Raw genomic sequence first — 15,749 nt, forward strand, 5'->3', positions numbered from 1 at the left:
CTCATGCTCCTATAAGCCTGCCTTCCCCACTGGATGGACTATTCCTTCAGACTGTGAACCACAATCAAGTCTTTCTTCCTTCAGTTAGCTTTTGAAGGCCTTCAGCTATAGCAATAAGAAACATGACTAATAAAGCTATGGAGACTGGTCTCGAAGGTGACATCCTCATGCTTGAGTAGCTGAAAATGACAGGCATATGTATGTACCGTGCTTGATCCCACCTACGTACCTTACATCACCTCTGGATACTTACAGAACTTGGTACCATCATAAGTAATTTCTTAATTATCTTTATTGTATTGTTTAGGGAGCAATGAGAAAAAAAATATTCAGCCGGGCGGTGGTGGCGCACGCCTGTAATCCCAGCACTCGGGAGGCAGAGGCAGGCGGATTTCTGAGTTCGAGGCCAGCCTGATCTACAGAGTGAGTTTCAGGACAGCCAGGGCTACACAGAGAAACTCCGTCTTGGAAAAAAAAAAAGAGAGAGAGAAAGAGAGAGAGAGAGAGAGACTCAGTTCACAACTCCCCTCAAAATAGATACATAATTATATTTTTTAAGATTTTTTTAATCATGTGTACTGTGTGTGAAAGTGTATGTCACATATGTACATGTATGTGTGCTCCCTCAGAGGCTAGAAGTTGGAGTTGTAGGCATTGTGAGCTGCCTGAGAGGGGTGCTGGGAATTGAACTCAGGTCCTCTGGAAGAATAATATGTTCCCTTAACCACTAAGCTATCATTCTAGTAAATATTTATTTACATTTGTGTATATGAGTATGTGATTATCTATATGTAGGTATGCCATGTGAGTGTTTGCAGAGGCCAGGGCATCAGATCCTTTGGAACTGAGGTTACAAATGGCTATGAGCCACCGTGTGGGTTTGGGGAACAAATCCTAAGTCCTCTGCAAGAGCAGCAAGTGCTCTTAACCACTGAGCCATCTCTCCAGCTCTTTCCCAAATACTTATCTATATTATTTGTGTCCGTGTATGCATGTGTGTGTGTGTTTGTGTGTGTGCCTGTGCAGACATCCAAGAAGGCCAGAAGAGGGCATTGGCTACCCCAGAGCTGAAGTCAAGGGGTGTCTGTGTGTTTTGTGGGTGCTGAGAATTGAGCCCTGGCTCACTGCATGAGTAGGACGTGCACTCAACCACCGAGCCCTCTCTCTTGCCCCAGTCAGGATTATTTTTGATCGGTGTTTGACTGAGTTTACAGATGGAGAAGGAGGATAAAGAGAACCACATGTATGCACTATTACTAGTAAAAGCTTAAACCACTGATAATCTGGAAATATCAAGCGACAGTAAAGGCAGAACCCACATCTCCCAGAAACGCCAGTGCTAGGTCAGAAGTCAAAAATGAGGACACAGTCATAATCATAAAGGGATGTCATTGGTCCTGTCTCCATTGGACTTACTTTCTAGAAACACTAGGGCATGAGTCACACAGTTCTTGGCTGTCCCCAACCCCAATCTTCCTCAGATATATATAGCAGTTCCTCTTCTTCTTCTTCTTCTCCTTCTCCTTCTCCTTCTCCTTCTCCTTCTCCTTCTCCTTCTCCTTCTCCTTCTCCTTCTCCTTCTCCTTCTTCTTCTTCTTCTTCTTCTTTTAGATTTATGTCTGTGTATACATTGCCGCTCGGTCATGAACCACCATGTAGTTGCGGAAATCTGAACTCAAGACCTCTAGGAAGAGCAGTCAGTGGTCTTAACCACTGAGCCATCTCTCCAGCCCTATAGCAGTTCTTTTAAATTACATTTTAACTTATTTACTTTTGGGGATGATGCATACATCATGGCACCTGTGTGGATCCTAGTGCCCTGGAGGCAGGGGCAGGTGGCTCTCTGTGAGTTTAAGGCCAGCCTGGTCTACATAGAGTGTTCTAGAGCAGCCAAAACTATAGACTGAGACCCTGTTTTAACAACAAGAATATGGCCGGGCAGTGGTGGTGCACGCCTTTAATCCCAGCACTTGGGAGGCAGAGGCAGGCGGATTTCTGAGTTTGAGGCCAGCCTGGTCTACAGAGTGAGTTCCAGGACAGCCAGGGCTACACAGAGAAACCATGTCTCGAAAAACCAGAAAGAAAAAAAAAAAAACACAAGAATATGATCTTTTCAAGAGACAGAGACAGGAGGCTAGCCTTGTCTATATAGTGACCTCCAGGCCAGAGCCAGGGCTACACACACACACACACACACACACACACACACACACAAAGGAAAAAAGAAAGAAATATAGCCTTAAAGTAGACATGGTAACATATGTTTATCATCTCAGCATTTCAAGAGTCAAAGGAAGATAAAAAGGTTTGCTGAGGGTGTACCTCAAATAGAGCACTGATGTATTAGACCCTGGGTTAATTCCCAGACCCACAAATTAATTTTTAAACACTAGCGTCTACACCAGTGGATCTCAATCTTCCTAAGGCTGCAAGCCTTTAAGACGGTTCCTCATGTTGTTTTGATCACCCCCCCACCTACAGAATTGTTTTTGTTGCTATTCCCTAACTATATTTTGCTGCTGTTATGAATCATAGTGGAAATATCTGATATATAGAATATATATGTCTGCAACCTCTCTAAAAGGGTCATTTGGCACATAACAGGGTTGCGACCCCCCAGGTTGAGAACCACTGGTTTACGCTACTACGAGAAGCAGCTACCATTCCTAAACTGAGAAAGAATGCCCAAGAAGAGATTCATCTCATGGAGATGTCCATGTCATCTTGGAGAGGGCACAGTCCTAAGATAGAATGTGTAGAATGTCAGAGGAGAGTCACTGTAAGTCAGGCAGATCATCCATCCTGTGATAGTTCACCACAAGTCTGCCCCCAAAGATGCTAGATTAAATTACACAAACTGTTCCTGGTTTTGAGACAGCCTTGACTGGCCCCGTCTTGCTATGCAGCTGAGGATGACCTGGAAAACCTGGTCCTCCTGCCTCCGGAGCTCTGAGATTGACAGGTATTTGCTACCACACCTGACTTCTCTCTTGCACTTTTTGGCCTTGAATTTATGTATTACCATAATGTTCCCTTCTGTCGTAACCAAAGGCCAGGAGGGGGTAGGGGCGTGGCTTAGCGGGAAGATCTTGCCTAACCTATTAAAGATCTGTTTCCAGCAGCTGGTATGTGAGTGTGGGAGGGGATGCAGGTCCTCTCCCGGGGGTCTCCTCTCTCCGTGCCTTCTCCCATACTCACTAGTCTTCCTTTCTGCTTTATCTTTAAGCACCCCCCTCCCCACCCAATAGTTCTTTCTTGCCAGCATTTAAGCTATGCTTGTTCACATTTAAAAGCTTTTCCTAATCCCAGCGTACTCCCCGAGGTCTCCAGCACACACACACTGAGCCATCTGCTCCCGATGTCTTTCGCGAACAGCCTGAGTGAGGAAAAGGAACATATCAGTCCTCATCGAAATAGCAAGAGGGAAGAACTCCAAACTCCTTATCCAGCTCTGCTCTGCCCTGTCTTCATAAGAGCGTGTGTGAGAGAGCTGGGGAGACCGCCCAGCAGTTAACAGCACTTGCTGCTCTTGCGAAGAAGAGACCAAGTGCAGATTGTGGCACATGCTCTTATGATGACCTCGCCCTCTACGGGGGGGGGCGGGGGGGGGGGGGGGGGGAGCCGACGCCCTCTTCTGACTCCCTCGGGAACTTTCGCACATTTGCCTAGACACACACCTACACATGAATTAAAAATAAAAATAAATCTTAGGCCTAGAGAGATGGTTCAGCAATTAAGAGAACTGGCTGCTCTTCCAGCGGACCTAGGTTCAACTCTTAGCATCTACACGGCTGCTGCTCATAACCCTCGGTAATTCCAGGCCTTATTTCATAGACCAGGCTGGACTCAATCTCACAGAGATCTACTTGCCTCGGCCTGCAGAATGCTGAGGTAAAGACCTGCCACACCAGATCCGGCTGAAAGCTAGAGTAGAAAAGCATCACATCTAGACACATCTAGAGACAAATAGAGGAGCCTGGTGGGTCTTAGTTCCTAAGACCAACAGAAACATGTGTTTTCTAATAGTTTTAGGTGACTTCTGTGAGAAAAAGGTCATTGGTCATTCACCACCCAAAGGGGTCGAGATCCACAGGTTGAGAACCACGGCTCTTACATATTACAAATAAGCGTAAAAAAACAAACAAACAAAAAAAAAACCAAAAAAGGCAGGATTGCTGACACGGAACATTTCACTGCTCAGCTCAAAGTTGAAAGCCGAGATTGGTTTTGTTGACACTTCCAGAGCTTGAACCTAGGGCCTCACAAATGCTGGGCAGGGGCTCTGCCACCTAGTGCTGTCCCCAACTCCAGGAATTTTCGTTTATTCTTTGCCATGTGATGTGTTTGCATATACGCGTGCACATGTGTGGGGAACAGAGATCAGAGTTGAGTGTCTTCCTCAACCCACACCTTATATACTGAGGTAGGATCTCTCACCTGAATCCAGGGCTTGTTGATTCCACTACTCTTTTTTTTGTTTGTTTGTTTTTTTGAGACAGGGTTTCTCTGTGTAGTCCTGGCTGTCCTGGAACTCACTCTGTAGACCAGGCTGGCCTCGAACTCAGAAATCCACCTGCCTCTGCCTCCCAACTGCTGAGATTAAAGACGTGTGCCACCACCACCTGGCAATTCCACTACTCTAACCTCACTAAGCTAACTCTACTTAAGCTAACCAGTTTGCTCCCTCCTCACTGTCTCCCATGCACTGGTGGATAAGAGGAAGGCCAGTTTTCCCATCAGGCATTTACACGGAAGCTGGGATCAAAACTTTAGTTATCAGGCATGCAGGGCAAAGATTTTAGTTTCTACACTAAGTACATTTTAAAATAATATGAATTCTGTAAAATAAATTCACACAAGACCGTTTTAGGCCTAAATTTGGAGTTATATATGTGTTTCTCTTGTCTGTGGATGCAGTTGTAAAGCTAAGACAACTCCTTTCATCTGTCACTACCGGCTTAGCTCCTTTTTTCAACATAGGATTTTGTGGAGAGCTCTCTTGATGCGGCTTCAAGAATATTGGCAAGAATTTGACATTGGGGACTGGAAAGATGGCTCAGCAGTTAGGAGCACTGTCTGCTCTTCCAGAGGTCCTGAGTTCAATTCCCAGCAACCCCATGGTGGCTCACAACCATCTGTAATGGGATCTGATGGTGTGTCTCTTCTGGTGTGTCTGAAGATAGCAACAGTGTACTCATATACAGAAGTAAATCTTTTTTTTAAAAAAAAAAATTGACATCGGGCTAGGGGGAGGAAGTAGGCTCAAGATCTTGATCACCTTGATGAGTCCCTGAATGCCATGGGACGTTTGTTTATGCCTTGCCTGCTCCTTGGCTATTTTGTCCTTGACCTGGAACTAACCCTATTCTTCTCGTGTACCTAGAATGATATAAAAGCAGACGAGGGTGGGGGTGGGGAGATTAAAACCATCTCAGCACTTGCTGGGGACATAGTATAATGTTGTCTAATTGTCTTTTTTCTTTCATCTTCAACCCCCCTCACCCCCTCAAGACCCTGTTGACTGAGCTGGCTTGTTCAGGATTTGTGTTTCCAGTTGAGCTAGTATCCATTGATAATTTTAGAAGTTTACTTAAGTCAGGTGTGTTTGTAGTGCATCCGTGTAAGTCCTAGCGCATGAAAGGCAAATACAGTTCACTACAAGTTCAAGGCCAGCCAAGGCTACATGGTAAGCCCCCGTCTCAACATAAAAAATTTTGTTGGATGGCAGCTGTGATGATTTGGAACAAACAAGATTATTCCTATACAATTTAAATTTCAAGATAGGGTATTGTGTGATTTTTTTCATAGGAAGTCTGTGTGTCCCAGATAGAGAATGTAATGACATGGTTTGGTGAACTAATAGATGTCCTGGAGTCACCTGGAGGAGTATAAATGGGACATAAGAGGGACTAACAAACCATGACACAAAAAGCCCACTGTAGCCAGGTGTGGTGGTACATGCCTTTAATCTTTAATCCCAGCACTCGGCAGAAGCAGATGCATCTCTGTGAGTTCGAGGTCAGCCTGGTTTACAAAGTGAGTCTAGGCCAGCTGGGACTATTACACAGATAAACTCATCTCAAAACAAAACAAAACAAAACAAAACAAATATAAAATAAAAAGCCTACTGCAACATGAAGGGTGGTATAGGAAAACTAAATCCCTAGGATTCCCTGAACAACGTCCTGGCATCACTTCCATCCAAGATATAAACCACATTGTTTTTCTAGCCCCCCAAGTATTGACTTTTTTTTTCCAGATAGGGTTCCCTTTGCCCAGGGTGGCCTCAAACAAGCATAACCTTGAGCACCTGATCTTCTGGCTAACAGCTGCAAGCACTGGAAGTAAGGGAGATTATTAACCTCAAGGGGGAACCCATTGAATCTTGTGTTTGGTGGGCTGCCTGGCCTGAGACTTGTAAACTTCCCTCCTTCCTCCGGGAGGGGATGTTTTAGTTCCGAGTACAGAGAAAACAGCTTTGCGGGGTGGGGGTGGGGGGACAAATGCTGATATAAATCACATGGCGATGACGTGGAGACTTTTTTTTTTTTTTTTTTACAAAGGACGTCTTTCCTCCTGAGTTTATTGGCGCTATACCTAGAACAGCCAGGAAGATGAATCAACATTATCCAACAACTGACCAATGCATAAAGAAAGCAAATTACTCAGTGGAGACTCCTTCAGCCTTAAGGATGAAGTTACCTCCTTTGATGTAATACGGAGGGAACCATAATTTAAGTAACCAGCTAGGCACACAAAGATAAATTACCGCAGTGGCAACAGAAATGAAACAAAACAAAAACAAGCCCAAAACAAGCTAGACCAGATATTTCATCACCTGTCCCCAAAGATAAAACAAGTTGGTAGGAAGGTGATTTAGACACCCTGTCCAGAGGGGGAGATGGTTTCCTGCAGAACGAGGTGGAGAAGGTGGTTCTGTTCAGCAGTTAGCAGTGGCCACATCTCCACCTGCAGCTTCTTGATGCCTTCAGTGTCCTTTTCGTGGGCAGCCATGACCAGGGACTGCAATAACAAAAACAGCTCCTCAGGAAGCTGGCCGCTGCTATCCTGGCTGTGGCCATCGAAAGCCTCCCAGGAGTATTTCTCTAGGGTCTGGGCATGCTCTGGCAGCAGCTTGGCAGGCGGTGGTTGCAGGAGCAGCAGCAGCAGGACACGGGACACCTCACACCTGACGAGGACGTCAGCGAAGGCACCGAGGGTGCCAGATGAGGGCGCAACAGAGCCTGGGGCGTGGTCCGGGGGCAGCGGGAGGGGCAAGGTCGAGGCCAAGACAGGTCTCTGCTGGGCTCCCGGCAGAGGTGGCTGGGGCCCGGAAGGCGGCTGCGGCGGCAGCTCGGGTGGCTGTACTGGGTGGCCCCCATGTTCCCGTGCCAGGCGTTGCATGCGGGTAAAGAGCCCCAGGGCGCCGGTGTAGTCGCGCGCCAGCAGCTGGCAGGAGGCAGCCTCACCAAGCGCCTGCAGCGCAGCCAGTGGCATCAGGGGCAGGTGGAGCTGGGCAGCACGCTGAAAGTGACCTGCGGCAGCGGCCGGCTGTCCCACGGCGCGAAGGGCGGCAGCCAGTTCCAGGCACAGCGAAGCAGCGGCCGCAGGCTGGCCCAGCTCGAGATGCAGGCGCACGGCGGCACCGAGGGCGCTGGCGGCTGCCTGCAGAGGCTCCCCGTAAGCGGCGGGGCAGCCCAAGCGTTGTCGCGAGTCGCACTCCTGTCGCAGGAAAAGTCGGGCCGCCTCTGTGAGGGCCAGCGCTTCCCCGGGCCCGTGGAAGAGCGCCTGCTGACAACGCGCCACGGCCAGCTGGCACCAGGCGGCATACGGCAAGCACTCCTGGGCCCGCAGCTCCCGGGCGAGCTGTGCGAACTGCTCTCCGGCCTCCGCCACGTTCGGCTTCCTCAAGAACCGCTTCTTGAGCTTGTTGGACACTTGCCGGTAGCGGGCCAAGAAGTCCCCAGCCTCTGAGCCTGGCCAGGCGCCGCCGCCGCCTAAGGAGGACGAAGAGCCCGCCGCCATGTTGACCGGCTAGCCGACTTTTTTTCTTTAAAGATTTATTACGTATACAATGTTTTGCCTGCATGTATGCCTGTCCACCAGAAGGGGGCACCAGACCTCATTATAGAGGGTTGTAAACCCAGCATGTGGTTCCCGGAAATTGAACTCGGGACCTCTGGGAAAGCAGCCAATGCTCAAAACCACTGAGCCCGTCTCTCCCGCTCAAGGTGGAGACTTTAGAGAATGAGCCAGGCGGCTGGAGAGATGGCTCAGAGGTTAAGAGCACTGGCTGTTTGTCCAGCGGTCCTGAGTTCAATTCCCAGCAACCACGCGGTGGTTTATAATCATCTATACTGGAATCTGATGACCTCTTCTGATATGCAGACAAAGTAGATTATACATAATAATTTTTTTTCCGGGCGGTGGTGGCGCACGCTGTCTTGAAAAACAAAAACAAAAAAAGAGAGAGAGAGGGAATGAGTGAGTAGGTCAGGACTCTTAAAAATGTTAGCTGTAAGCCAGGAGGTGGTTGTGCATGCCTTTAATGCCAGCACCTGTGGGCAGGTGGATCTCTGAGTCATGCATGTGTAGACAGTTCTTGTGGAAGTCCTTCAGTCATGAGGGTTCCAGGGATTGACCTCAGGGCATCAGGTTTGGCAGCAGGCACCTTTATCCTCTGAGCTGTCCATACCTCCCCAGGGCAGGACTCTTCAACTGGACCATTTGAATAGAATCCTTGATGAAGCAAGCCACGTCTTTGCTTGCTTGCTTTAGTTTTGTTTTTTTCAAGACAGGGTTCCTCTGTGTAACAGCCTTGGCTGTCCTGGAATTCACTATGTAGACCAGGCAAGCCTCGAACTCACAGATGTCTAACTGCCTCTGCCTCCCGAGTGCTGGGACTAAAGGTGTGCACCACCACTGCCCAGCTTCCCAGACTCCCTTTTTAAGGCTTGTTTTTATGTTTGAGCAATGGTTCTCAACCTGTGGGTGGCAAGCACCATTGCCTGGTTGCCATGTTGTCATTAAGGACGTGAACACTTCAGGAAGAGAGAACAGCAGTTATGAAGACTCCCAAGGGTCTGTGATTCAGTAGTGACAATTGGGATGAAATGCTCGGCTTGTTTTTGGTTATGTGGTATTGGGGATGGAACATCAGGGACTAAGCACATATTAAATAGCACTGCACCAACTGTGTTATAACCTTGATTCCGGTGATAGGGTTTCAGCATACCCACAGGTTGAGAACCATTGCTCATACACATAAGAATAAATAAGCCCTGTGTGTAGGGGGGGGGTGGGAGCAGGTGAGATGGCTCAGTGGTTAAGAGTACTGGCTGCTCTTCCAGGGGCCCTGAGTTCAACTACGTGGCGAGCCACGTGATCGGATCGGATGCCCTCTTCTGGCAGGCAGGTGTACATGCAAAGAATTCATGAAAAGTGTAGGAAGCCAGGCAGTGGTGGCTCACACCTTTAATCCCAGCACTTGGGAGGCAGAGGCAGGCAGATCTCTGAGTTCCAGGTAGCCCAGTCTACAGAGTGAATTGTAGGACAGCCAGTTCTACATACAGAATCCCTGTTTCGGGGAAAAAAAAAAATTCTTGAAAAGGGCCACATCACCTACTCACCCATTAGCATGAGAAAAATGAGCCTCTGTTAAAATTTTTCATTTTCAAAAATATTGTTAAGCCCAGCCTGGTGGTGCATGTCTTTAATTCCAATATTTACTAAGAGATAAGTGGGTCTCTGTGAGTTTGAAGCCAGCGAGGCTACATAGGGAGGTGTGGCCTTAAAACAAAACAAAACTCGAAAAGGTTGTTAAAATATGGACTGGCTTAAGCGTACTCTTTATCATACCCTGAAGATAAATCCTAGGTATAACTGAACATGAAATCATCACAGTTTCCCTGACAACAGGAGTGTAACAGCTACATAACTGCTAGGACCAGGTCACTCAGTTTACTTCTGGCTGATCTCTGCGTGTTACTTACACCGTGTATTTGTTCTAGTTTCCTTTCTGTTGTAAAATAATCTGGAAAAAAAAAGCAACAGGAAATGGTTCATTTGGGTTACATTTACAGGCCACAGGTCATCTCTGAGGGAAGTCAGGGTGAGAACTCAAGCAGAAGCTTCATGCAGAAGCCACAGAGGAACGATGCTTGCTAGGTCACTTCAGCTACCTATTTGTTACATTTGAGGGTTTCACTATGTAGCCTTGGCTGGCCTGGAACTCAGTGTGTAGACCAGGCTAGCCTCAAACCCATAGTAATCTTCCTGACTCTGCCTCCAGAGTGTTGAGATTAAAGCCATGAAAGACACCAAGACAGGTTCAGCTAGTTTATACAGTTCAATGTCACCTTCCCAGGGAATGGTACTGCCCATAGTGGACTGGGTTTTTTTCTACTCAGTTATCACTCCCCCACCCCTACTCCCTTTGTTGGTGAGACAATCTTACCTAGGGATTCCTTGCTGAGGCTTTCTTTCTCAGCTAACTCTAGACTGTGTCAAATTGAGAGTTAAATCTAACTAGAGGACTGGAGAGACAGCTCAGGGGTTAATAATACTAGGTTCTGTCCTTTCAGATGGCCTGCCCTTGGTTTTGAGCACCCACAGCAGACAGCTTAAAACTAACTGTAATAATTTCAGCTCCAAGGGATCCAGCATTCTCTTCCAGCCGCTGGGGTTACCAGAATACACATGACATATATACAGACAGACACTTATTTTTTTAAAAGCTAACTTGGATATTAATTAGAATATCTTTTTTTAAGATGGGGACAGCAGCACCCATGTCAAAGAACTGTTGTGAAATAAGAGAAGAGAACCCAGTAACTGTTGAATATAGCCTACTGTTAGTGTTGGCACAGGGTCTCACAAACTCCAGCCTGGCCCTCAACTCACAATCAATGACCATACACTTCTCATCTTTGGATCTGTAACTCCCAAGTCCTGGAACTACAGGCACATGCAACTACCACACGTCCAATTCACGCAGGTTCTGTGGCTTGAATCCCAGAGCATCATACACGCTAGGCACATACTCTACCAACTGAACTACATCTCCAGTTCCCATAATATCTTATTGTAACGCATAGTAAAACCTTCAGCCCGATGCCAGGCAGTGGTGGTGCACACCTTTTATTCCAAGCACTTGGGAGGCAGAGGCAAGAGGATCTCTGAGTTGGAGGCCAGGCTGGTCTACAGATCCAGCTCCAGGACAGCCAGGGCTACATAGAGAAACTCTGTCTTGAAAAACAAAACAACAACAACAAAACCAAAAACAACAACAACAAAATAAACCTTCAGTCTGGCGTGGTGGTGCACACATTTAATTTCAACACTCAGGAGGCAGAGGCAGAGGCAGAGGCAGAGGCAGAGGCAGAGGCAGAGGCAGAGGCAGAGGCAGAGGCAGAGGCAGAGGCAGAGGCAGAGGCAGAGGCAGAGGCAGAGGCAGAGGCAGATCTCTTGAGTTCTTGGCCAGCCTAATTTAATAGCAAGTTTTAGGACAGCTACAGCTATATAGAGAGACCCTGTCTCATCCCTCCCTGAAACCAAAATAAGAACCAAACTTTCAGAAATGACATTTGGGTAGAATTCTTTCTTGTACAATATCCTATCACAGGTCTCCCCGTTTCACTGGTGGTGGTGGTGTGTGTGCCTCTAAATTATTATGTGTTGTGTATGTGTGTGCCACCTCTCCCCCATCACGCTCCCCTGCCACGTTCAAGTGCATGAGAGCACACATGTAGAGGTCAATATCAATACAGCTATTGCTTCCTTAGGACACATCTATCTTTAAAGGCAATGTTTATTACTGACCTGGATCACATAAATTAGGCTATGCTGGCTAGCCAGTGAGCCCCAGGAATCTGCCTTTACCTCCCAAAGGGTGGGATTTATAGCGTGGGCCATTACACCCGACTTTTCAAAAACATGGCTTTTTTAAGGATCGACCTCGGGTCCTCAAGGCTTTTTTGCTGCAATCAGTTTAGCAAACCAGTTACCTCCTGAGCTTGTCATGTCAGAGCCCAGGTACTTGTGAACTGGAGACCAGTTACCTCTACAGTAACGGGGGCCGGGGGGGGGGGGGGGGCGGGGGGCGAGGGGAGGGAGAAAAAGTCAGAAGAGTTAAAATACATTCTTGCTGTTCTCTTTTAATTGAAAAATCCTAAAAAGGCATACCCACTAGGAAACTACTTACTTAATAATTAATTAGTGAGGAAAAAGACTAGAGCAGTAAACTTAAAACCCTGTCAAAAAGTCCAGTTGACCAACACGGAGGACAGCAGTTACAGCTGGAAAATACTTTTTAACAGGTCTTTCAGGTTTCCTGTAGGAAATAAGACAGAGACAAAAATCAATGATTCTCCCAAGTCTTAGGAAGAGCACTAGACACTAGAAATCATTTGTTTTCTCTCCTCTGGAGATGAGGCGTCACTCTAGCCCACGGGATTCTGAAACTCACAGTAATGCCCAGGCTGGACTCCGACTCAAGTTCTTCCTGTCTCAGGTTCCTGAGTAAAAGGCAAAGAGATCAAAGTCACTAGTAGTTTGTGTGTGTGTGTGTGTGTGTGTGTGTGTGTGTGTGTGATATGTGAGTACACTGTCGCTGTCTTCAGACACACCAGAAGAGGGCATCAGATCTTATTACAGATGGTTGTGAGCCACCATGTAGTTGCTGATAATTGAACTCTGGATCTCTGGAAGAGCAATCAGTGCTCTTAACCGCTGAGTCATCTCTTCAGCCCATTGTGTGTGTGTCTGTGTGTGTATTTTTTTTTAAAGACAGTGTCTCCAGTAGCCCAGGCTGGCCTCCAACTATGTGACTAAGGGTAAGGATAACCATGAACTTTTGGCTCTCCCTTCTCTATCTCCCTAATACTAAGGTATGGGTCCTATTTACACGGTGCTAGTGACTGATCTCAGAGTCTTATGCTTACTAAGTAAACACTATCAACTGAGTTGTGGTCTCAGCCTCCTCTTTCTTGTCTCCTGTAGCTCAGGCTAGCCTCCTATGATGTAGTCAATGATCCTGTACTGTGCTTCTCATTTTTATGTGTATAAGTGTTTGCTCCGTGTGTGATATGCATGCAGTGTCCTCAGAGGGCAGAATAGGGTGTTGGATCCCCTTGAACTTGAGCTAGAGATGGTTATGGGGCATCTAATACAGGTGCAGGGATCCTCTGCCAGAGCTGCAAGTGCTCTTAACTTCCGAGCCATGTCTCCAGCCTCTGACCTTGAACTTCTGACCCCCCTCTTCCACTCTGCTAGTTCAAAGAGACATAGAAATGTGCACTGTCATACCCCGTTTCTGTCTGCTGGTTTGTTGAGTTTTTGATTCTGTCAACTGGAAACAAACTAGAGTGATCTGGGAAGATACCTCTATTGTCAGAGTGGCCTGGAGACAAGTCAGTGGGGGCATTTTTCTCAATGATTGGCGTGGGAGAGCTCAGCCCCGCTGTGGGCTGTGGGCGGTATCACCCTGGGCTGACAATCCTGGGAGGTACAAGAAAGGTAAGTGAACAGGAACCACTGTGGACTGTGCTTCAGTTCCTGCCTCTGGGTTCCTGCCCTGACTTCAGGAAGGACTGTAAGCTTTAAGATGAAATGAACCCTTTCCTGCCCAAGTTGAATTTTGTGTGCGTGGGTGTGTGTTCACGGTGTTTATTACAGCAATTGAAAGCAAACAAGGAGGGGGCATTTTTGTTTTGGGACAGTGCCTGGGAGAGTGTTCCTGGTTGGCCTCAAACTCCAGCAGTCTCTTGAGGCCAGACACCGGAGGTGGATTACAAGTGTGAGCCACCAAGCCAGGATGTGTTTCCTCAGACATTTCCCTATATTTCCAGTGTAGACCTTTCTCACACAATTGCAAACTTCCAAATGGTAGAAACTTTCACCAGCAGCCAGGAAACCCCTGGGTGGGGTGGGGGAGCCAGTACAGTTATGACTAATGCTAGGAAGTCTCAGAACCAGATGACAGGTGAACATGGTAGTACAGACCTGTCTTGTCATCTCAGGATTAGAGAGGTTGAGGATTGCCACAGACACCATGGCATCCTGGGCTACAACGGGCATCATCAATAAAACAAAAATAACACAGACAGTGCTTGAAATTTCAGCATTTGGAGGTAAACGCTGGAAGGTGATGAATTCGAGGTCAATTTTAGGAGACAGTGTCAGAAAGGAAAAGAGGAGAAGAGGAAGAGAAGAGAGGGAAAAAGAAAAAAACAAAAAAAAGGACTGGGCACTGTGGCGCGTGCCTTATCATCCCAGCCCTTGGAGGCTGAATGCATGGATGCAGGACAATCTGAAGTTCAAGGTACTCCTCAACTACATAGTGAGTTCGAGGCCGGCCTGTGCTATACATTCTACTATCCCTACCAATGGGCTCGGGCTGCCCATACCCGCTCAGGAGAGGCGTGTGCTCAGGCGAGGCGTGTGCGCGGCCGTGGCTGCACTTGGCGCTGGCGCCGCTTGCGCTGCCCGTTGATTAGTATCTGCGCCACCTTGCGCTCGTGGCCGCCGGGCACCGGATAGTTGGTGCGTAGCTGCTGCTCGCGCCGCGTCCGGCCCTTGCTGCGCCCAGCCCCGGAGGCCGGGAAGTCTCGCAGGTAGTAGTAGTCCAGGCACTCGTACAGCTCCTCTTCGAAGCTGACAGTGGGCAGCACCTCCGGCGGCGGCGGCGGGCGGGCTCGAGTCCTTGGGCGGGAGACAGAAGGACGAGCTGGAGGGTCCATCGCCGATGCGCTCCGCCCGCCGCCGCCGCTGGCTACTCCGGCCGGAAGGCCCCGCCCAGTGCTCCTATTGGCTCCGCTGCTCTGTGACCTCACAGGGGCGTGGCTTCCAAGCTTTCTTTGTTCTAGATCAGGAATTGTGTTTCTGTGGAGGACCGAATTGTAACCCACCAATTGTAATGATTGTTTAAAGGAAAACAATCATTAATAGATATCATCCTTAAAGAAACATGGCTATTGGACTTAACAGACAAAGCATTTTGAGGATTAATCCCACAGTCTCAAACATACTAAGTACTACCACCTTGCTAATCCTCAGGCTAACAAAACCCAGCCAGGTTTATCAGTGTACAACCATAATCTCAGCATTTAGGAAGCAGATGCAAAGGCAGGCAGGTCTCTGTGTATTCAAGGCCAGGTTTGTTTACATAGTGAGCTCCAGTCCAGCAAGGACTACATAAATGAGACCATGTCTCAAAACAAATAAACACATAATGATATTAGTTAGACTTAGTGTGGTGGTGGTGGTGGTAGTAGTAGTACCTGCCTGTGGTCCTAACTACTAATCTAATCTAATCTAATCTAATCTACTACTACTAATCTAGGTAATCTTCCTGTGTAGTTCACACAGGAAGATTACCTCAAGTTCCAGGCTAGCCTGGGCTGCAAGGTTAAATCTTGTTTCAAAAAACAAACAAACAAACAAAATGAACAATCCTCCACACATACAATCAAACTCCAAGAATGCTGACAAAGGTAAAGTAAAAAACGTGGGCAGAGAGTTAAAGGTGGAGGACTCAAGCAGGAGAGGCAAGTGTATGTCTGTGAGTTCGAGGCCAGCCTGGTCTAGAGAGTTCTAGGATATCCAGGCCTACACAGTGGAAACCCTATCTTGAAAAAAAAAAAACAAACAAATGACCAAAAGCTAAAGGAAGACCATTGTATGAGCATCTGTGAGGTCCATGACTGTAACTGCCGTTTCTTTTGTAACGGCCGTCAGGTTCTGTTACTTTG

General features: G+C 47.5%; 2 protein-coding genes across 2 annotated transcripts; both read right to left on the reverse strand.

Annotated features, from left to right (window-relative positions):
* Positions 1-5,949: 5,949 nt before the first annotated feature.
* LOC114620120 (factor VIII intron 22 protein) lies at positions 5,950-8,035 on the reverse strand. Its single transcript, XM_028766145.1, has one exon. The coding sequence runs from the start codon at positions 8,023-8,025 to the stop codon at positions 6,877-6,879; it is 1,149 nt and encodes a 382-aa protein (XP_028621978.1). The 5' UTR covers positions 8,026-8,035; the 3' UTR covers positions 5,950-6,876.
* A 4,100-nt stretch (positions 8,036-12,135) lies between these two features.
* On the reverse strand, positions 12,136-14,738 carry Nupr2 (nuclear protein 2, transcriptional regulator). The gene is made up of 3 exons (XM_028766259.1): positions 14,406-14,738; positions 12,467-12,515; positions 12,136-12,331 (listed from the first exon to the last, which is right to left on the reverse strand). The coding sequence occupies exon 1, from the start codon at positions 14,736-14,738 to the stop codon at positions 14,427-14,429; it is 312 nt and encodes a 103-aa protein (XP_028622092.1). The 3' UTR covers positions 12,136-12,331; positions 12,467-12,515; positions 14,406-14,426.
* Positions 14,739-15,749: the final 1,011 nt, after the last annotated feature.

This window comes from Grammomys surdaster, unplaced genomic scaffold (assembly GCF_004785775.1).
Source record: "Grammomys surdaster isolate TR1022 unplaced genomic scaffold, NIH_TR_1.0 166, whole genome shotgun sequence".
NCBI classification, from domain to species: Eukaryota; Metazoa; Chordata; class Mammalia; order Rodentia; family Muridae; genus Grammomys; species Grammomys surdaster.